Source organism: Balaenoptera borealis (assembly GCF_965194805.1).
Source record: "Balaenoptera borealis genome assembly, chromosome: 10".
NCBI lineage: Eukaryota > Metazoa > Chordata > Mammalia > Artiodactyla > Balaenopteridae > Balaenoptera > Balaenoptera borealis.
Genome location: NC_138874.1, coordinates 99,804,083 through 99,826,151, shown reverse-complemented (window position 1 = coordinate 99,826,151; position 22,069 = coordinate 99,804,083). Strand labels below are relative to the sequence as shown.

Below are 22,069 nucleotides of genomic sequence, written 5' to 3'. Positions count from 1 at the left end.
GTTGGGAATGGTCATTTACATACTTATTCCTAATAATTCTTGTCACTGTCACATAGAAAATATCAACACTTGACAAATTCAAACTATGAACTAAGCTTATTGAATGTTACAAATTGTACCCAATAGCTACGTCTCTTCAAATACATAGTAACAAACAGTTACAAGAGCTATGGCATGTAAAGCTGAGGGTAGAGGTTAGCAACTAATAAACTGAGGTTTTTAAAATTAAGACAATCTTTCAGTGTTGATGCTACATTTAGATAAAAAATACTTAGTTACACAAGTGTAACCTAAGATTCTGAAAAAACACAACAAAAAATAGTTTTAGATACAATTATCCATTACTCTGAGCAGATACGAGAAGGTGCTGACATTTATGAAGAAGTGTACAAAATTGCACAGGTGTAAGCTTAGATGTAGACTGTTGGTACTTATCGTGAGGGAGGCAAATACTATACAGTCCACATCTGCAACCCAATTTTGCTTCAGCATCCCCAGAGACTTAGAAAACATTTTTTTTGGGTAGGTTGCAAAACATTGCTTCCTCTTTTATTCTCATCACCCCCATTATGATACAAAGCAACAGACAAGAAAATCAAATCACCAACTGTAAGGGTTGAAGGCTTAAACACACACACACACACACACACACACACACACTCAAAAGCATCTTCTTTTCAACTACCGAAACGGTATTCATTTCACCTGTTTGTACATCCATATTAACACAATTACACAAACCCTCTGTTGATTTTTTTTAAAAAAGGAGCAATTAATGGCTTGGCGTCATTATTCTTCTACCTAGGAAAGGGGGGAGGGGGATGGTACAAAACAATGGATACTGAGGGGCTGGGGAAAAATCGTTTTGTCCTGAAGCCTCTAGCATGGGGCGGGGTGGGGGGGGGGCCGGGAAAGAAGAGTACTTTTCCTCTGTCCCTAAAACCTACTGCGGAAAGAGGTTGCCATTAGGCATGTCCAACAGAGCAGTCCTGGATGCCCACAACTCGCTTCACCAAACAACACACCCAAAGCCGACTCACCACTCTTCAAGGAACGGAGAGGAGACGGGGAGAGCGCGGTGGGCTTTGGGGAAGGGGCGAGGAAAGACTCCACCCCGTAGCACTACCGCCGCGCCAGGGTCCCCGCCAACGATTCACACGCCCACGGGGAGCCCGGCAGCTTGGGCGCGGTGACCCCGGGAGCCCAGTGGAGCAGGACCGTCCTCCGGGCGACCCCGGCCCCGGTTCTCGAGCCGGTTTAGTCCTCGCCCGGGCGCTGTCCTGGTCGCCCGCCGCCACCGCAGGCCCGGCCCCGGACGCTGTCAGCCGGCCGGCTCGCTCTCGGCGCTCGGCTGTGGGCCCCACACGAGAGCCAGCTACTAGGGCCCGGCCCTCCCGGCGACAGCACCCAGGAAAGCGGCGGCGGCGGCGCCTCCCAGGGCCCCGGCCCCTCGGGCCTCACCCCGGCCCCGCCGGCTCGCGCCTGTCAGGACGCGCGGGGCCTCCCCCTATCGACAGCCCGCCCGACCGCCCGACGGGCAGGAAGGAAGGCAGGAAGAACCAGCCAACAGGCACCCTCCCGCCTCAGCGGCCCCTAGTTACCGTCAGGAACCGCAACTCCGCCATCCTCCTCGCTCGCCCTCCTTCCTCCTCCTCCTTGGAGGCGACTCTGCCCAACCGCCGCCCCCCGCCCGCCCCTCCCCCACTCGCCCCGCCCCGCCCGCCCGCCCCTATACACACTCTCGCTCCTACCGCCCCGCCCCACCCCTCCGGTGCAGGCCCGTCAATCGCTGGGGGAGAAAAACAGGCGGAGCCAGGGCAACCGACGCTGCCCAATCAGAGTGAGGCACTGTCGCCAGCGACGCTACCCAATCAGAGTGAGGTATGGGCGCCAGCTTCCCTCTCTCCGCCCTTTTCCTTTCCTCCCCTCCTCAACGCGCTCTCTCCCGCCCACAGGGCGCCGCTGGGGCCACAGAGAGAGCCTCCAGCTGGGTAGAGAGACAACTCTCAATCCGAAGTTACTGTTGACGCTAAGGCAGCCATAACTGATAATGGCAACGGGAGTTTCCGGGCCTCCCGTCTCCTGTGTGACGTAGTTTTCCCTTCGCCCAATCTCACAGTTGCCCTGGGCAACAGTTGAGCCGTCTGGGAAGAGATGCATCTGTAAGTAGGCCCAAAAGAGAACCAAAGGTGACCAGACATCCCATGTTAAACAAGTTAATTCATATTCCGGACTACCTGCCCGGGTTCGGGGACAGAGGGAGCAGGTTTCCTGGCCCTTATTCTGCTGGGACGTCTGGTCACTTACCTAGGTGGACAAGAGTTTAGGGCTCCGGAATCCCCTGTCTTGCCCGGAAGTTGCCTTTGACACTTCTGAATGGGGTCATGGCAGAAGGATGGGAATAGCTTGCGCCCCCCTTGCCCCAGGGACTACCCATTCCGACAGCAGTGACGAAGTGAGGTGAGTGTCCCTTGGTCCCGGACCGTGGGTCAGGCCCGAGCAGGCCGAACGGCCCCTGGGAGACAAAGCGCAGATGAGGCTAGCCGGACTCAGAGCCGCTTCCGCTGGAAAAAGATTTTCTTTCCGGGCTGGCCAGGCGGCGGCCCGCCCCCCACCCCCCTCCGCCCCTTTGAGGCTCCCTGTGGGGTAAGGCGGCTCAACCGGCTCCCGTCGCCGCGCTGCTGCAAGCTTGGACGGGAGGGGCCTGGGTGCGGCCCCTAACTCCCGCGAAGTGGAGCGCCTGACCACGCCCCCGCAAAGTCTGTTACGTACTTTCACCCCCTGACCTTTGAGGAAGGAGAATTCTGGAGCTTGAGGAAATCATTTTCCACTCCCAGCTATAAAGGAAAGAGATGGTTACCCACCACCGCGGCAACACCTCTAAGTCTTATTTCCGCACTTCCTGTCTTCAGATTCTGAATTTTCTCCCTTTTCTTTGTTTCTCCTCTGGTGGGGGTTTGTAAGCACTGACTGCAGTTCTGGATGAAGGTATACTGTCCTAATCCTGCATGTCTGCGGTTTATTAAACAACTTAATGTTTGTGAATATTCGTAAAAATATCGTATTAGTTTTATATGGCTCTTTACCAGAATTGTCACACATTATCTCATGTAGTTCCTTCTGTAGGTTTTGAGTCAACAGCTGTGAGTCATCTTGGTAATATCGGGTTGGATGCCTAAAGCTGCGGGAAAAAGGATCAGGAGAACTTTCAGGTAAACTGAAAATTGTTTATATCCAGGCCAGTCAACAACAAGGGTGCACACCTACCTTCTTTGCTCAGTTTCTTTTTGTATCCTTAGTACTCATGCTCCAGCCAAAATGAACTATGTATTCTTTTCTCTAACAAGGTTTATCACTTAAGCACCAACCTTTTGTGATTCTGTATCCATGTCCTAGTTATAATTGGAGATGTGTTTCCAGATTCTCCCCAGCAGGAAGTAATTTTCTCGGAGCTTACCTAGCACTTTTTGTACCTCTTTTATGACAACCACTATTTTGTATAACAGCTGTTTGTGTTCTTAGCTTCACTACCATATTTACTCCTGAATAGAATGGTTTGTATCAGATTTATCTGCCTGTTACTTTACCCTGCACATGATATTATTTTGATAAATACTGAAAGATGGAATATATTGGGTGTCTCCTGGATGCCCAAGATGTTGCCAGCAAAGTTTAAGGGAACTTCAGTTTATCGGAAATTCAGCATAGTCCCTGTTACTCAACCTTTTCTTAGGCTTCCCCTCTGAAGTCTTTTCAAAATGATTTCTAACCCCCCATATTTTATTAAAGAAATATTCATACATTAAAAAGTTTAAAGAATACAATAAACATTTATGTAGCTTTCACCTAGATCCAACAGTTGTTAACATCGGGCCATATTTATTTCACTCCTTCTCACACACTTTTTAATTGTCACTGAGACATTTGGAAATAGGTTGCAGACACCTATTGTTAAGCAGACATCTCTAAAATTCCCAACACGTATTTCTGAAGAATTATAAAGTTCTCCTGCAAAACATCATTATCACAACTAAGGAAGTTAATAATTCTGTGGTCTTTGAAATTCAGTCTGAATGTATGTACATTTGACCCAAGAATGTCTTTATACCTTCTCCTCCTTGCAAAAAAAAAAAAAAAAAAACCAGGATCCAGTCATGGTTTATGTATTGTATTTGGGTATTGTAACTCTTTAGGCTTAATCTAGAACAGTTCCCCCATCTCTTTCCCTTGTGACATTGTCATTTTGAAGTGTTCAGGCCAGGGGTCTTTTTGAATATCTTCTTTTTTCTTATTTCTTGTAAATCAGAAGTTGGTCTGGAGGTGTGATTAGATTCAATTTAACATTTTTTGCAAGAATACTTCACAGTATTCATACTTTTCCAATCATGATTAAGTCTTCTCAAATGAAGCTACTTTTACCATACCATGAGCTGCTTGTTAAATCCATCCCACTTCTCAACATACCACCCTTCTATGATATCCTACAAAGAAGAGTTTGGCATTTAATCCTCCTGTCTATGTAGAGTATGTTAGTGCCCTGCAATGGCAACATAGACTGTCTACCTTTTAATAAAGTGTTGCTGCTACTTTGCCTACACTTGGAGCTGATGCAATGTAATCTTCAGCAAAGTGTACAGATGTCAGCATAGTTTCATGAGTTTCAACTCCTGGCACTCCAGGGACGGTTGATGAAAGATGTGTGGGCCCTGCAATTCAAATACAGATGAATCTTGATGTTATCAAAGCAGAGACTGAGGCAACTGCTGGCCATCTGGCCACATCCAATTTCGGCAATGTTATTTTTCTCCCTGAAACTCTTGCAAGTCCTAATTAGTCCTGGAATTTCTGTGATAGGCTTTCGGTAGCATTCATCAAAGCTTATTAAAAATTGCAAAATCAAGATTATACTTAGCACTTAGTACATTAGGTACAGTCTGTGTCCAATGGATAGAGAAGGGTTTGCAGAATTTACTTCGTAATCACAAGAGGAAAACTCCCCAGATTGCCAAGCTATGTATTACTTCTATCCTAGACTTATATTTGATCATGAAAGATAAGCAGAAGGAAGAAAATGCACTTAGGGGACAGAAGAAAATGCTCTGGGAGGGCAAAAATTCTTAGATTGATATAGAATGCTTTTAGCCTTCATATTGAAAGTTAAGTAATGCACTCCTTCAGTCACTTCTTTTGTGTAGAAGAAAATTTGCTCACGGTGGGACTATGAAACAGTTTTAAGTTTACTCCAGATTCAAATAAGGCAAAATAATATACCGATTAAGACCACAGATTTTAGAATCAGACCTGGGTTTCAGGAACAGGCACATTCATTAGCTGGTGACTTTGGACAGTTTACTCGTTCTGTTTATCATCTATTAAATGGAGCCATAAAACCTCTTAGAATTGTTGAACAGAATGAGTCAAACACATAAAATGCTTTAGCATAGTGTATAGTACATGGTATATGGTCAGTGTATGGTAGTTATTATTAGTAGCTTCTAAAGCAGTCCAATCTGAGTACATTGTAGGCATTAAGTATTTATTTATTGAATGAGTGAATGAATTTAAGTTGGTTCTCCAACTTTAATGTGGGGAACTTAATTAAAAATTAGAGATTCTGATTCATGAGTCTGGGGAAGACTCCCGAAAAATCTGTATTTTTAATAATTGTCCAGGGGATTTTGATATAGGTGATCTGAGGTTCAGGCTTTCAGAAATAGTAAAGTATCAAACAATTCTTTATTTCCCTTTCCTTGCATACTATGTTGAAGTAGGTATATATCTCTGATATATCTCTGATGCTGAGAATATAAAAAGTTCTTCAGATACGTTTTTTTAAAAAGGTTTAACCCTTTTTTAAAGGTTAGTAACTAACCGTTTTAGGACCACTTTCTAGTACTGAATTTTGAAAAAACAAATTATTAGAAAAAGGTATTCTGCATGAGTAGGATATGTCATTTTCTACTAACTTAACAGTAGTGTCTGCTACTGGAATGTAACAGAACCAATGGCATCATCCAGGTTCACCCAAGAAGAGCAGTTCCTGTTCTTAGGCCTAGGCATGTTTCAGAAGCTAGACACTGCACATGTTATTCACATGAGTCTGGATTAATTAGCCAAATTGAACATGTTGCAACGTTTTTCTACCAGCAGATGCCAGAGAGCAAAACAAAATAGAATCTACTATAGTTTCCAACTACATGACATATGATGTTATTTGGCATCTCTGGTTGAACATTATCAATCCAAATTAAGCAGTCTGCTAGCATGTGGTCAACCACTTGAGTGAGTGTGAGCATTACTAATTTGTATCTGAAAAACACGTCTTTTGGGACTCCCTCTTTCACCTTTTTCTCATGTTAGTTTACGTTCAGAAATCTAATATGCGTTTGAAACTTCATCTATCAGTCAACCACACAAGTCTTGCATAAGACAAAAGATAAATTTTTTCATTTTTGTTCCTACCATTCCTGCCACCCCCATCGACAACCTGCAGTAGGGAGATTGAATTTACTTAAAAGAAATTAATAAATCGTCACAAAAGAAAAATATCCTTTACTGTATTCTACATAAACAAGGTTGCTTCCAGTGCCTCCCTCGGTTCCCAGAGATTGTATTTTTGCTTCTTAATGCCCATTAATGATAAAAGAGGATCGTTTGGCATGTAATATATTGGCGTGGCTCTGTTTTACTGAAGTTGTGAAGTCAGGTGCCTGTAGTTGCCTGGCAGGTAATGTTAAGGGAAACAATAGGCAGTGGGGATTGGAGAACTCCCCATGCTCATCTAAATGGGGCATCGCTTCCCAGCCCCAGCCAAATTTTGTCATCTGGGGATATGGACCTGGTGTTACCAGATTTGTCAAGAGGAACTAAAATGTGGACTTCATGTGAAATCTCCTGATTTTTAAACATTGGTTCAAATACTTTTTAAACATTAATCAAGCCAGCAAAACATTTAACTGGGTAGCACCAAGGGCTACAAGTTTATGACCTCTGTGTTTCTTGTATAAAAACGCAATTGGTACTTTGGTTGAAAATCTCAGAATGCTTTAGAAATGTTTTCTTTTTTGCCATATTTCAGGTGCATTTACTTCTCTAAGTAAGGTAACAAGTCACTTATCACCTCCATCAAAAATTAAAGATAGAATCTTATGTACACCAAGTGTCTATTTCCTTGATTGCAATTTAAAAGGTTTTTACTCTTTTCCACCAACTTAAAAACATGTTCACATTTTCTCAACCTTGAATTATATTAGGAAATAAGTTTTCTTTATTATCATATCTTTAATATATTTAAGAAAAATGGGATTTCCCTGGTGGCGCAGTGCTTAAGAATCTGCCTGCCAATGCAGGGGACACGGGCTCGAGCCCTGGTCAGGGAAGATCCCACATGCCATGGAGCAACTAAGCCCGTGCGCCACAACTACTGAGCCTGCGTGCCACAGCTACTGGAGTCTGCGTGCATCTAGAGCCCATGCTCCACAACAAGAGAAGCCACTGCAATGAGAAGCCTGCGCACCGCAACGAAGAGTAGCCCCCGCTCGTCACAACTAGAGAAAAGCCGGTGCGCAGCAACGAAGACCCAACGCAGCCCAAAATAAATAATTAATTAAATTTAAAAGAAAAAAAGAACAATCCGGTAGCGCATGCTCTTTAAAAGTAAATAAGTAAGGGTGCTTCCCTGGTGGCGCAGTGGTTAAGAATCCGCCTGCCAATGCAGGGGACACGGGTTCGAGCCCTGGTCTGGGAAGATCCCACATGCCACGGAGCGACTAGGCCCGTGAGCCACAGTGCACTATCTGGAGCCTGTGCTCCACAACAAGAGAGGCCGCGATAGTGAGGGGCCCGCACACCGCGATGAAGAGTGGCCCCCACTTGCTGCAACTAGAGAAAGCCCTCGCACAGAAACGAAGACCCGACACAGCCAAAAATAAATAAATAAATTAAAAAAAAAAAAAGTAAGACAGATTTTTAAAGGAAAACATCTTTAAATAGATCATGCTGTTTTGTAGGTACTGTGGTGTTGATGAGGATTCAGAGCGTTTTTAAGTGTGGGAAGGCACTTAACAGGAAGTCTACAAGTTTTTTATTATAGAGGTATGAAAATTAGACATGGAATAATAAATGTCACACTATTTCTAAGCACTTTTACATTCACTTTTCATTTGAACCTTGCAACTCAAGACCGATACTAAACATGTTTTTTATGAGAAAATCAAACCTCCAATTGGTTAGGAAATGTTTTCAACATCACAAAGCTAATTAGCCAGAGTACAACCCATTTAAAGTATAAACATGGAATATACTGACCCGAAAAAAGTGAAAACAAACAAAAATGCCAGTATAAGCTTTTGTTTTAAATCATACATTGGATTATACTGTTGAAGCTTGTTTAAAATACTTGGGATCCTAGAATACTCTGAAGCATTCAATTTCAGAATTTAAAAATGGGGTTTTGTACAATTAGGATACGCTGGTAAGTTTAGATAAATTAATGGAGGGAAAAAAGAATTATGATGAAAAGCTAATGGTGGACTAGAAGTGGCAGGCACACCACGTGACCCACAGAACGGTTCTTCTGGGGCTCCTGTCAAAGATCAAATAGTAGACTAAGGAGACTTTAGTATGACCTAGGAGGAGAGTTTTTAAAACATCCAAATCCTGGCCTGAGCATTTTTAGAAGCTAAGACTTGGCTTTGGCATCCACAGTATGTTTCCATTTTGATATTTCTGATCCATATGTATATGTTTTGAGTTACCAGGAATGGAATTTGGATTTGAGTAATCTATTCCTCTTCTCTGTCTGCCCCCATCTGACTGTAGTCTACATTTTCCAGCTGGCTAGATGAAAATAGAGTACAATTTAAAGCTAACAGTTCTGTTTAGCTACTTAACCCATGATCTTGGTCTCAACAGTATGTTCTCATATAAGCTAATCTATGAAAAATATACAAAACTTGTAAGCTTTTTGAGTGTTGCTTTATTGCTGATTTAGCTTGAGATCTGACAGTTCCAGTGGCAGCATCTTTTAAAAATAAGACTAATGCTATAAAACAAAACCCACAGACAAAAAGCAGTATTTTTTCCTACTAAGAGATTTTTTTTTTTTTAGGGTGATATCAAACATGACAATTGGAATGCTGAATCCTCAAATTAAGGAGAGAGAGTGAGAGAAAGAAAAGCCACATGGAGGTTAGATAGATATATAGCCATTAACTTTATTCTTTATGCTCAGTAATTATATTATCGATGTGTAATTTATTTTTATTGATTTTCACTAATAATTGGAATAACTCAATCCAAAATATTTTAAGTTTTTCATTTAAATTTATAAACATTTTTGTGGCAGGGAAGTATGGTAGGATAATTACTAAAATATGTTCAAGCATGAAAACATACATTAAAATAAAATTAAGTGGAATGGAAATAGAGATGTAGGGAGAAAAAAAGATATAAAATTTCTGACTTAAAAAAGAGTTCCTGGGACTTCCCTGGTGCCGCAGTGGATAAGAATCCGCCTGCCAGTGCAGGGGACACAGGTTCGAGCCGTGGTCTGGGAGGATCCCACGTGCCGCAGAGCAGCTAAGCCCGTGCGCCACAACTACTGAGCCTGCGCTCTAGAGCCCGCATGCCGCAACTGCTGAAGCCTGCACACCTAGAGCCCGTGCTCCGCAACAAGAGACGCCACCGCATGAGAAGCCCACGCACCACAATGAAGAGTAGCCCCCGCTCACCGCAACTAGAGAAAGCTTGCGTGCAGCAACAAAGACCCAACACAGCCAAAAAAATAAAATTAAATCTTAAAAAAAAAATTTTTTTTTAAGTTCTTCATTTTTTTATTAATGGATGATGGTAGCTATCAGATTGCTATGATATTTTGATTATATTATATATATTTTTAAGGATTAATGTTATTTTTAAATATGCTGGAAATTTTATCCTTTGTAACTATTTAAACTTATAACAAATTTATATGTCTATCTAGAAATGTGTAAAAGGGTACCTAATTTTTCTGCCTAGTTTTTTCAAAAGGGTTACGCAAGGATAAAATTTGAGGACTACTGAACACATTCTTAAGGTTCAGAAGGACACTCTAGTGCTCTTGTCCAGTCCCACACCCATAATTTAGTTTGGTTGTCAAAGTAAATCTAGTTTGGTTATCAAACTAAATCTCCCCAGAGATTTCTAACTTGTCCAAGTTGTATGACTAATTTATGTTATCAACATGTATATGATTGACTTAAAGTACTAATCCTGCCTAGACATAAAGGCCTTTCAACTCTCACTCCAACAACTTAGTAAAATTTTTCATGACAAAGATTTGGTTTCCCTCTATCTTTTGCGTTAATTTTAGACATCTAGCTCAAATGCTACAACAGGTTTGGTTCCTTTATCATGATTTTGAAATGCATTATCCGTCAAAACCATTATCTCTGGGAGAAATTACAAACTAAAGAAACTGGGGGGAAGGGAAGCAGCAGATTATTTTCTAATTACCCAGACCAAAAGCTTCAAAAAGTGACAAATTGACACTGCATTCTCTAAGCATTAAAAGTTTGGGTTCTATTACTGTAGGAATTTTATTTTACTTTTGCAATTTAATGTTTTCTCTTAAAATATGGCTTGCCCATCTGTATCATTTTAAAATCTGTCATAGTACTCCATTGTATGGTGGTTCCATAATTTATTTGACCTGTGACATGTGCCTGAATGCAGTGCCCTAATGAACATTCTTATTCTTATATCTTTACATACACACTCATGCTTTGTTTCTTTAGTGATCATTACTAGTAGAAGGTTTGGATCAAAGAAAATGTGCATATTTAGTTTTAGTAGATACTACAAAATATTAAAAGATACCATAAATTATCCCTCTAAAAAAGCTGTACCAACAAACCTGCCCACCAATAGAGAGTGCCCATTACCCTATACATTCCCTAACTGTGAATACTATCAGGCTTCTGATTTTCTTGCAATCTCAAAAGATACAACACACACACCAAAATGAGACCACAATGATTTTCACCTTCTTAATGAGGCCATAATGATTTTCCTGTTCAAATTGTAACCACCACAACACCCAGCCCTCCTAAATCCCCTTAAACTATTTTATTTTCTATAACGCTTACTACCATTATGTTATTTGTTTCTCTCCCCATACTCTAGACTGTAAGCTCTGAAAGAGCAAAGGTTTTTTTCTCTTTTGTTCACTAATGAATGGTGCCTGGCACATGGTAGACACTCACATATTTATTGAATTGAATGATGTGGCACTTGAATAATACACATGAATTTCATCCCTAGCTGATATATTTTTTCTCTGGCCCATCTGTCCCTGGTGGTACACACATCTTACCTTACCAATTAGAAAGTACCCTTAGGGGTAGCCACAACTCCTTAGGGTGCATCACACCAGGCAAAACACCCATGTTTGGCTATTAGCAGATCCCCTGGAGAAGGATATAAAGGCTCCTTCCTACGCGGGGCTCCCTGCGCGGTTGATTTTCAAGACAGTGAAGCCTTGGCAGTGCTGGGCATCCAACCACCACCTTGCTGATTTCAGCCCTCCCTTCCTGTTCCTCTCCTGCCAATGCCTCGGGGGGCCTCGGAACAGGAATCAACCCTAGCAAAGTAGACACTCCACCCAGGCAAGTGACAGCACTGATCTTCCCCACACCAGGCCCAACCCACTCCCTACAAGGCCTTTGGCTCCACACCCTTTCCAGTAACGATGGAAGCTTAGTCAGAGAACTAAGGTTTGGTAGAGCACCAAGCTTCATTGTTTTCTGCAAGCCATATTTTGGATGTGAAACAGGTATAAAGAAGAGATAGCAAAAGATAGTGATTAAATTCTGAGTAACATGAGTTGCTACTCTAAAACAGCTAAGATTTAAGTATTTGTTCATTTTATCATTTTGGTGATTAAAAATTGGTGATATAAAAACCCTTAGATGCTATGCATTTCTCTCATGTTCATCAACATTTATAATGTCTTATCTTCCCCTTCAGTAGCATATCATGTCAGATTTGTACCAAATAAGGGCCTAATGAATATTTTCATTGTGTTATCTTTAACGGAGAGGCTAGTGTTGTTTGTTATAGTTGTATTCAGGCTATTCAGAGATTACTAACCTTCAACAACAACAAAAAAACAAAAAAAAAGGAATGATCACTAGTTACCACTGGCAGGCCTAAGTAACAAGAAGGAAAGAATGTGTCAGAAGGAGAAGCTGTGCATTCTGAGTAAATTGTATATTGCATTTATCTCAGATTCTAGGTAGTGATGAGTTGCTTTATTCCTGGTCCATTCCCTACTTCATCTTCATTCCCAGAGAGAGCAGTATAGGGGTAAGTTTCGATGACAGTTGTGGAAAGCAGATAGAGCTTCCTCAGGAACTTTAGATCTTCCAGAATAGGAATTTGAACAAGAAGGGGAAGAGGCTTGGTGGATGGAGAGTATGAAGCTTTTTTTAGGAATGTCAAAGTAGTGGTAATGGGAATAACTAAGACCAGAAGCAGCTTCACTTGATTATAACTAATTTGCAGTGGGTGGTAAAGGCAGGCACCAAGCCAGCATCACCACATTATAAATAATCTTTCTTCTGTGGTGGTGATGTTGTGAAAGATATACTGTGAGTTGCATCAGTATGGCGAAATATCACAAAATGGGTGGGACTGTCTAGAGAAGCATCTGTGTTTGGAAAGGGGTCATGCTACAAGTTACAGTCCAGAACACCTTGAATATATATAACATGGCATAAACTGGGATGTAACACTGGGAACGGTTGTCATCAGCCAGAGATGACATATATGCTGGGATATTCATAACAAAATACTCACGTGAGGGTATTCACTGGTGCTTCAGCATAGAGTATCTCTGTATTAGAGGAAAATAATAAACAGAGAGCACACCTCATTTCTGGTATTCAAGAGCCAATTTCACCTGTTTGTGTTGCTTCCTTACAAATTGCAGCTGTGTAGCCAGTAACTGATCCTTAAGATGCTTTTTGTCATTATAGCAAAGGAATTAAAGTAGAAACTGGCTGTTAGTTACTGAAAGAAGTGGGGATGTTAGGCAGTATTTACATACTACCTCCTCCTTTCCCTAACAGTCTGCCTTACCCCACCTCCCAAATGGTCATGTCTTTTACATCACCCACCATTCAGGGGAGATGCTATCAGCTGCACATAAATCCCTTTGGTTTTCCTCAGCTGGATAGATACCTATTGGATAATTTACCTTTGCCTAAATACTTAAGCCCAATTTTCACTAGGAGGGGAAAAATTTAGAACATGCAGCCTTCCAATTACCACCACCACTTATGAATGAAAGTTGACAAGATCTGCATGCTTATATGAACTATCTCAACCTTGTTTCAATGAAAAGACTCAGGTAATTAAAGAGAAAATTATGCAAGGATAGGATAGTTCATTTTCTATAGGAATTGTGATTTTACTTCTTAAACTACAATGGAAATAAGCAATATGCTTTGGGAATTCATTCTTGAATAATACTAATATTGTTTTCTCATTGAAGGAAGAAACTATCCAACAATTCAGATATGGCAGAAATGAAGTCGATGTTCCGGGAAGTTCTTCCAAAACAAGGTATCTAAGTCACAAATACGTAGGTCATAGAATATTGTAGGAACCTAAAAACTAATAGGCAGTGTCATGTAGCAGGCTCAATAGCTACATATCTGAAACTATTTTGTGTTCCATACACCACACATACTCTCCACTTTTACTATGCTTTTGTCATGAGTAGGTTGTAAAGGAGTAATCCATTGCTTCCCCGCCCCCACCAGTAAAAGGAGGTAAAATGACAGTTGGATTGTTTTTTAAATGTAGAAATTCTGTTACACTCAAGATTGCAGATTACAATAAATTTCCAGTGGAAAAAAATAGCACCATAATTTACTGTAATACTAAATAAGGTCTGAAAGTGGGGGAAAAGAAACCTGAATCAAACAATGTAACAAAAGCCGAAGGTTTAAGTTAAACATTCAGTAATTTGAGTATTCTTGTTAATACCATACTTTACTTCGTATTTGTTGTTGTTGTTGTTGTATTTCCATTTCTTTTGTTTATTGAAGTATAGTTGATTTACAATGTTGTGTTACAGGTGTATAGCAAAGTGATTCAGTTATACATACATATATATCTACTTTTTTTCAGATTCTTTTCCCTTATAGGTTATTACAAAATATTTAGTAAAGTTCCCTGTGTTATACAGTAGGTCCTTGTTGTTTATTTTATATATAGTAGTGTGTATATGTTTATTCCAAACTCCTAAGTTATCCCTCCCACACCTTTCCCCTTTGGTAACTATAAGTTTGTTTTCTGTGTCTGTGGGTCTATTTCCATTTTGTATGTAAGTTTATTTGTATCATGTTTTTTAGATTCCACATATAAGCAATATCATATGATATTTGTCTTTCTCTGTCTGACTTACTTCACTTAGTATGAAAGTCTCTAGGTCCATCCATATTGCTGCAAATGGCATTATTTCATTCTTTTTTATGGTTGAGTAATATTCCATTGTGTGTGTGTGCGTGTATATATATACATATACATATATATATATATATATATATATACACACACACACACACACATATATATACCACATCTTCTTTATCCATTCATCTGTCAGTGGACATTTAGTTTGCTTCTATGTTCTTGGCTATTGTAAATAGTGCTGCAGTGAACACTGGGGTGCATGTATCTTTTCAAATTATGGTTTTCTTCAGATATATGCCCAGGAGTGGGATTGCAGGATCATATGGTAGCTCTATTTTTAGTTTCTTAAGGAAACTCCATGCTGCTCTCCATAGTGGCTGTACCAGTTTACATTTCCACCAACAGTGTAGGAGGGTTCCTTTTTTTCCACACCCTCTCCAGCATTTATTATTTGTAGACTTTTTGATGATGGCCATTCTGAACAGTGTGAGGTGATACCTCATTACAGTTTTGATTTGCATTTCTGTAATAATTAGTGAAGTTGATCATTTTTTCATGTGTCTATTGGCCATCTGTATGTCTGTGGAGAAATGTCTGTTTAGATCTTTTGCCCATTTTTTGATTGGGTTGTTTGTTTTTTTGATACTGAGTTGTATTAGGTATTTGTATATTTTGACGATTAATCCCTTGTCAGTCTCATCATTTGCAAACATTTTCTCCCATTCTGTAGGTTGTCTTTTTGTTTAGTTTATGGTTCCCTTTGCTGTGCAAAAGCCTTTAATTAGGTCCCATTTGTTTATTTTTGTTTTTATTTCCATTACTCTAGGAGACAGGTCCAAAAAGATATTGCTGCAATTTATGTCAAAGACTGTTCTGCCTGTTTTCCTCTAGGAGTTTTATAGAATCAGGTCTTACATTTAGGTCTTTAATCCATTTTGAGTTTATTTTTATGTGTGGCATTAGAGAATGTTGTAATTTCATTCTTTTCCCTGTAGCTGTCTAGTTTTCCCAGCACCACTTACTGAAGAGAGTGTCTTTTCTCCGTTGTATATTCTTGACTCCTTTGTCATAGATTAATTGACCATAGGTGAATGGGTTTATTTCTGGGCTTTCTATCCTGTTCCATTGATCTGTATGTCTGTTCTTGTGCCATACCATACTGTTTTGATTACTGTAGCTTTGTCATATAGTCTGATGTCAGGGAACCTGATTCCTCCAGCTCCGTTCTTCTTTCTCAAGATTGTTTTGGCTATTCGGGGTCTTTTGTGTTTACATACAAATTGTGAAATTTTATGTTCTAGTTCTGTGAAAAATGCCATTGCTAATTTGATAAGGATTGCATTGACTCTGTAGATTGACTTGCATAGTATAGTGATTTTGACAATAATGACTCTCCTAATTCAAGAACATGGTATATCTTTCCATCTGTTTTTGTCATCTTCGATTTCTTTCATCACTGTCTTATAGTTTTCAGAGTTCAGGTCTTTTGCCTCCCTAGATGGGTTTATTTTCCTAGGTATTTTATTCTTTTTGATGTGATGGTAAATGGGATTATTTCCTTAATTCCTCTTTCTGATCTTTCATTGTCAGTGTATAGAAATGCAACAAATTTCTGTGTATTAATTTTATATCCTCCGACTTTACTGAATTCATTGATGAGCTCTAGTATTTTTCTGGTAGTGTCTTTAGGATTTCCTATGTATAGTATCTGCAAACCGTGACAGCTTTGCTTCTGCTTTTCCAATTTGGATTCCTTTTATTTCTTTTTCTTCCCTGATGGCTGTGACTAGGACTTCCAAAACTATGTTGAATAAAAGTGGCAAGATTGGGCATCCTCGTCTTGTTCCTGACCTTAGAGGAATGCTTTCAGCTTTTCACCGTTGAGTATGTTAGCTGTGGGTTTGTCATATATGGCCTTTATTATGTTGAGGTATGTTCCCTCTATGCCCAGTTCCTGGAGAGTTTTATCATAAATGGATGTTAAATTTTATCAGAAGCTTTTTCTGCATCTATTGAGATGATCATGTGGCTTTTATTCTTCAATTTGTTGATGTGGTATATGACACTGATTTGCAAATATTGAAAAATCTTTGCTTCCCTGGGATAAATCCCACTTGATCATGGTGTATGATCCTTTTAATATATTGTTGGATTCAGTTTGTATTTTGCTGAGGATTTTTGCATCTATGCTCATCAGTGATACTGGCCTGTAATTGTCCTTCTTTGTGGTATCTTTGTGATACCTGTGGTTTTGGTATCAGGGTGATGGTGGCCTCATAGAAGGAGTTTGGAAGTGTTCCTTCCTCTGCAATTTTCTGTAAGAGTTTCAGAAGGATAGGCGCTAACTCTTCTCTGAATGTTTGGTAGAATTCACCTGTGAAGCCATCTGGTCCTGGACTTTTTTCAGGGGTATTTTAATCACAGATTCAATTTCAGTGCTCATAATTGGTCTGTTTATATTTTTATTTCTTCCTGGTTCAGTCTTGGGAGATTGTACTTTTCTAAGAATGTCCATTTCCTCTAGGTTGTCCAGTTAATTGGCATATAGTTGCTTGTAACTTCTCCTTTTTCTAGTTCTATTGATTTGGGCCCTCTCCCTTTTTCTTGATGAGTCTGGCTAAAGGTTTATCAATTTCATTTATCTTTTCAGAGAACCAGCTTTTAGTCGCATTGATCTTTTCTATTGTTTTTGCTAATGTCCCAAGCAAGATGTTAGCCTTCAGATGAATACTCTTGTATATGTTTGCCACCAGCCTTTATGTCCTGAGAGCCCCAGTCACCTCACACCTCCCCAGCAGACCCTCCAAGACCAGCAGGTACATCTTGCCCAGGCTCCTATCAAGTCACTGCACTTTTGCCCTGGCTCCCAGGGCACACAATACCGTGTGTGCTCCAAGAGTGGAGAGTCTGTTTGCCCCAGTCCTGTGGAGCTCCTGCATTCAAGTGCCACTGACCTTCTAAGCCAAATGCTCTGAGGGCTCCCCTCCCGATGCCAGACCCCCGGGCTAGGGAGCCTGACATGGGGCTCAGAACTCTCAATCCTGTGGGAGAACTTCTGCAGTGTAAACTGTTCTGGTTTGTGGGTCACCCACCCTGGAGGGTATGGGATATGATTATATTGCGAGTGTGCCCCTCCTGCCATCTCATTAGGCTTCTGCCTATGTCTTTGGATGTACAATATCTTTTTTGATAGGTTTCAGTCTTTATCGACGGTTGTTCAGCATTTAGTTGTGATTTTGGTGTGCTCATGAGAGGGGGTGAGCTCAAGGTCCTTCTACTGTGCCATCTTGTTCCTCCTCCTATTTTTATGTACATTGTATTTCCCAATTTTTTTGAGATTAAACGTTTGACACAAAAATTTGTCTCATTGTAGCTTTAGGATCTTAGAAAATTCAATACCTTATGAACTCCCTAGTATTAAATGTTGCTTTTACATTTTTATATTGAAGATATGCTGTGGGTAATTGTTGCTTTTATATTTTTATACTGAAGATATGCTGTGGGGGGAACTATGAGAACAAGAGATTTTACAATGTCAATGGATTAAGTTTTTAGACCTTAATTCTAGCTGCAAATCCAAACCACCAAACAGCTGTGTTATCTCACTCCAATTCTTATTTCTTTTTAAACTTTAGGGCAGTTGTCTGTAGAAGATATAACCACAATGGTGCTGTGTAAACCCAAACTTTTACCCCTAAAATCTCTGACTCTGGAAAAACTGGAGAAAATGCAGCAAGCAGCACAGGATACAATTCGCCAACAGGAAATGGCAGAAAAGGAACAACCGCAAATAAGTCACTGAATGATAACTTAGCACTTCTGCAGAACACCCTACACCTTCCTTATTATTAACAATAGCTAGAAAATAACCTGCATCTGTATGCTGAAAGCAGTATGTATTAATAAAACATTTTATTCCCATAATATAAAAATAATCAAGATTAATAAAACTTGGGATTGTGAATTTAAACACTCTGGTTTGTACTGAACAGAAGCAATTTTAAAACTCTGAACCCAGATTTTGGTTTTTTTTTAACCCAAGTTTTTAGAACAAATTATTGTTCACCATTCCTGTTACTATCATTTTTCTAGATAACATTCTTAGGCACAAGTGAGTAAATGCACAGAGAAGCCTGTAAATGTTTATTAAAAACTGAATTTGAAGAATTTTGTGTCATGACACATTTAAGGCTATCTTGCCTGACCAACTGATCCTACTAGTAATGACAAAACTGTATTTTTTAAACAAATTTAATTTTTAAGAAACCCTCACCTATCCAGTAGTTACCTAAGCTTTTAATTATACTGATTTTAAGGACTTACCTGGCCACCTTCGTCTTCCAGGTATCAAACACAATTTTAAAACCCTAAAAATGGAAATTAATATGGACTTGAAAGAGCCCATTAAGTAGATATGAACATAAAATTGGAAGTTTTCGTTCTAAAAGACTGTAGCTAAACCTGTAATGGGTATGTTCTAAGAATACCTTTGTGAATTCTGAACATAATTCTTGGTTGGTTTGCTGCAGTCAGTATCAGACAATTTAAATTAGTATGGACCTTGAGGCCTTGCTGAGTATTCAGGCTTTGCAAAAGAGGTCAGAAATGTGATCATTCTTTAGATAATTGTTATTTATTGGTAACTATTTTCTCAGACACTGGGTAAATGTAAAAACTATGAGTCTTTGAAGAATAATTTTTTGTAACACAAGCATTACTTGGTAATAGAACTTAAGAATTATGAAAGGTATATATGTTTTAGAAATTTCATTAAGCTCTAGATAAGATCAAAAACAGCTAAGTGTGCAAGTATTTCCCACCAAGTATATTATTAAAATAATTTATTTACTACTGTACTCTTGTTTGAAAAGTTTGCTAGGAGCAAAGTTTAAAATTCACTAGGTTCAGATATGCTCTTTTATATGACTTAAAATTTGTTGTGTGAAATATGTTTTTTAAAAGCCCTAAAATAAATGTACTCCCAATAAAGAATCAACACTGCTTCACGTTTTATTTTGTCATACATTCTTCTAGAACTGGGTTCATTCATCCAGTTTTGTAGAAAAATAGATGTTCCAGCCACCATTTACTTAACTGTCTGGTCTTTAAGACCGAGCAATATGTTCCCTGGAAAGATGAATAAGTCTCATAACTAACTCATTTTTTTAAAATTCTTTAAGACAAAGAAATTTTTTTTTTTTTTAACTCCCAAAGCACAGTATTTCAACAGCAGCAGCCAACATGGGGTTTTAGCAGCTTAACTTTACCCCCTAAATAAAGCTTTGTATAAACCAGTGATTTTACTACAAAAACACTGTCCTTGAAAGAAAGGAGTGGCAGTCAGACATCAATGCAAAACTTGGAATGATTAGGTCATAAACATGGCACGTAAAAAAGGTAGCTTATGAGAATATCCCACTTAAGAAGTGGTTACTTTTCTGTCCCTCCTTTACACCCTCACAAAAAAAAAAAAAAAAAAAAGAAAAAGAAAAAACACTTCCTTTAAAAATTTCCCTTAAATGTAAGTTTACAAAATTTCAGAAATGCCTTGTACCCAAAACAAGTGCTAAAAAAAAAAAACCAAAAACCTGTGCTAACAACTCTTACAATTCAGATATATTTTTTATAACATCTAAGACTGCAAGAGTTCTTATATTCAGTAGCTCTCTGGTTTAAGACGACCTCCATCTCCTTCACTTACAAAACGTTTTCTGCCCCTGCAACGAAAAGAACACAAACATGAAAACAGATACAAATTCTGACTACAGTCAACTAAAAGAATTTAAAACTTCATCTTTTTTGGTTATTCATTAATTTCCAAAGCAATCTACAGATTCAATGCAAGCCCTATCAAATTACCAATGACATTTTTCACAGAACTAGAACAAAAAATTTCACAATTTGTATGGAAACACAAAAGACCCCGAATAGCCAAAGCAATCTTGAGAAAGAAAAACAGCTGGAGGAATCAGGCTCCCGGACTTCAAACTATACTACAAAGCTACATTAATCAAGACAGTATGGTACTGGCACAAAAACAGAAATATAGATCAATGGAACAGGATAGAAAGCCCAGAGATAAACCCACGCACACATGGTCACCTTATCTTTGATAAAGGAGACAAGAATATACAATGGAGAAAAGACAGCCTCTTCAGTAAGTGGTGCTGGGAAAACTGGACAGCTACATGTAAAAGAATGAAATTAGAACACTCCATAACACCATACACAAAAATAAACTCAAAATGGATTAAGGACCTAAATGTAAGGCCAGACACTATCAAACTCTTAGAGGAAAACATAGGCAGAACACTCTATGACATAAGTCACAGCAAGATCCTTTTTGACCCATCTCCTAGAGAAACGGAAATAAAAACAAAAATAAACAAATGGGACCTAATGAATCTTAAAAGCTTTTGCACAGCAAAGGAAACCATAAACAAGAGGAAAAGACAACCCTCAGAATGGGAGAAAATATTTGCAAATGAAGCAACTGACAAAGGATTAATCTCCAAAATTTACAAGCAGCTCATGCAGCTCAATATCAAAAAGACAAACAACCCAATCCAAAAATGGGCAGAAGACCTAAATAGACATTTCTCCAAAGAAGATATACAGATTGTCAACAAACACATGAAAGAATGCTCAACTTCATTAATCATTAGAGAAATGCAAATCAAAACTACAATGAGATATCATCTCACACCGGACAGAATGGCCATCAAAAAAAATCTACAAATAATAAATGCTGGAGAGGGTGTGGAGAAAAGGGAACCCTCTTGCACTATTGGTGGGAATGTAAATTGATACAGCCACTATGGAGAACAGTATGGAGGTTCCTTAAAAAACTAAAAATAAAACTACCATATAACCCAGCAATCCCACCACTGGGCATATACCCTGAGAAAACCATAATTCAAAAAGAGTCATGTACCACAATGTTCATGGCAGCTCTATTTACAATAGCGAGGACATGGAAGCAACCCAAGTGTCCATCAACAGATGAATGGATAAAGATGATGTGGCACATATATACAATGCAGTATTACTCAGCCATAAAAAGAAACGAAATTGAGTTATTTTAGTGAGGTGGATGGACCTAGAGTCTGCCATACAGAGTGAAGTCAGTCAGAAAGAGAAAAACAAATACTGTATGCTAACACATATATATGGTATCTAAAAAAAAAGGTCATGAAGAACCTAGGGGCAAGATGGGAATAAAGATGCAGACCTACTTGAGAATGGACTTGAGGACATGGGGAGGGGGAAGGGTAAGCTGGGACAAAGTGAGAGAGTGGCATGGACATATATACACTACCAAATGTAAAACTAACAGCTAGTGGGAAGCAGCCAAATAGCACAGGGAAATCAGCTCGGTGCTTTGTGACCACCTAGAGGGGTGGGATAGGGAGGGTGGGAGGGAGGGAGACACAAGAGGGAAGAGATATGGGGATATAATAATATGTATAACTGATTCACTTTGTTATAAAGCAGAAACTAACACACCATTGTAAAGCAATTATACTCCAATAAAGATGTTAAAAAAAAAAAAAAACACAAACATGAAAACAAATTCTGACTACAGTCAACTAAAAGAATTTAAAACTTC

At 39.4% G+C, this 22,069-nt stretch overlaps 3 protein-coding genes across 17 annotated transcripts in view; 1 reads left to right on the top strand and 2 right to left on the bottom strand.

The window, feature by feature from the left end:
* SHOC2 (SHOC2 leucine rich repeat scaffold protein) overlaps window positions 1–2,441 on the bottom strand; it is a 102,459-nt gene extending 100,018 nt beyond the window's left edge. For 2 of the 9 annotated variants that reach the window (XM_082408348.1, XM_082408356.1), the window contains exon 1: window positions 1,602–1,697. The gene's annotated coding sequence lies outside the window, so the exon portion shown is untranslated. Of the gene's footprint in view, window positions 1–1,040; window positions 1,464–1,601; window positions 1,698–2,307 lie in introns of those variants that run through there. The other 7 variants (XM_082408350.1, XM_082408351.1, XM_082408354.1 and 4 more) reach the window with 7 other exon arrangements.
* On the top strand, window positions 1,919–19,456 carry BBIP1 (BBSome interacting protein 1). Of its 7 annotated transcripts, XM_082408542.1 has the most exons (5): window positions 3,115–3,212; window positions 9,110–9,189; window positions 12,268–12,345; window positions 13,535–13,605; window positions 18,096–19,456. In XM_082408542.1, the coding sequence occupies exons 4-5, from the start codon at window positions 13,560–13,562 to the stop codon at window positions 18,260–18,262; spliced, it is 213 nt and encodes a 70-aa protein (XP_082264668.1). In that variant the 5' UTR covers window positions 3,115–3,212; window positions 9,110–9,189; window positions 12,268–12,345; window positions 13,535–13,559; the 3' UTR covers window positions 18,263–19,456. The 7 variants fall into 7 exon arrangements, with proteins under 7 accessions (XP_082264666.1, XP_082264663.1, XP_082264664.1 ...); XM_082408540.1 differs by lacking the exons at window positions 9,110–9,189; window positions 12,268–12,345 and adding an exon at window positions 1,919–2,162 and having other exon boundaries at window positions 3,127–3,212; XM_082408537.1 differs by lacking the exons at window positions 9,110–9,189; window positions 12,268–12,345 and adding an exon at window positions 1,920–2,162.
* The window catches only part of PDCD4 (programmed cell death 4), a 29,294-nt gene continuing 26,670 nt past the window's right edge, over window positions 19,446–22,069 (bottom strand). The window contains exon 12 of the mRNA XM_082408406.1: window positions 19,446–20,177. Coding sequence (XP_082264532.1) covers window positions 20,117–20,177 — 61 coding nt within the window. The 3' untranslated portion in view covers window positions 19,446–20,116. The remainder of the gene's footprint in view (window positions 20,178–22,069) is intronic.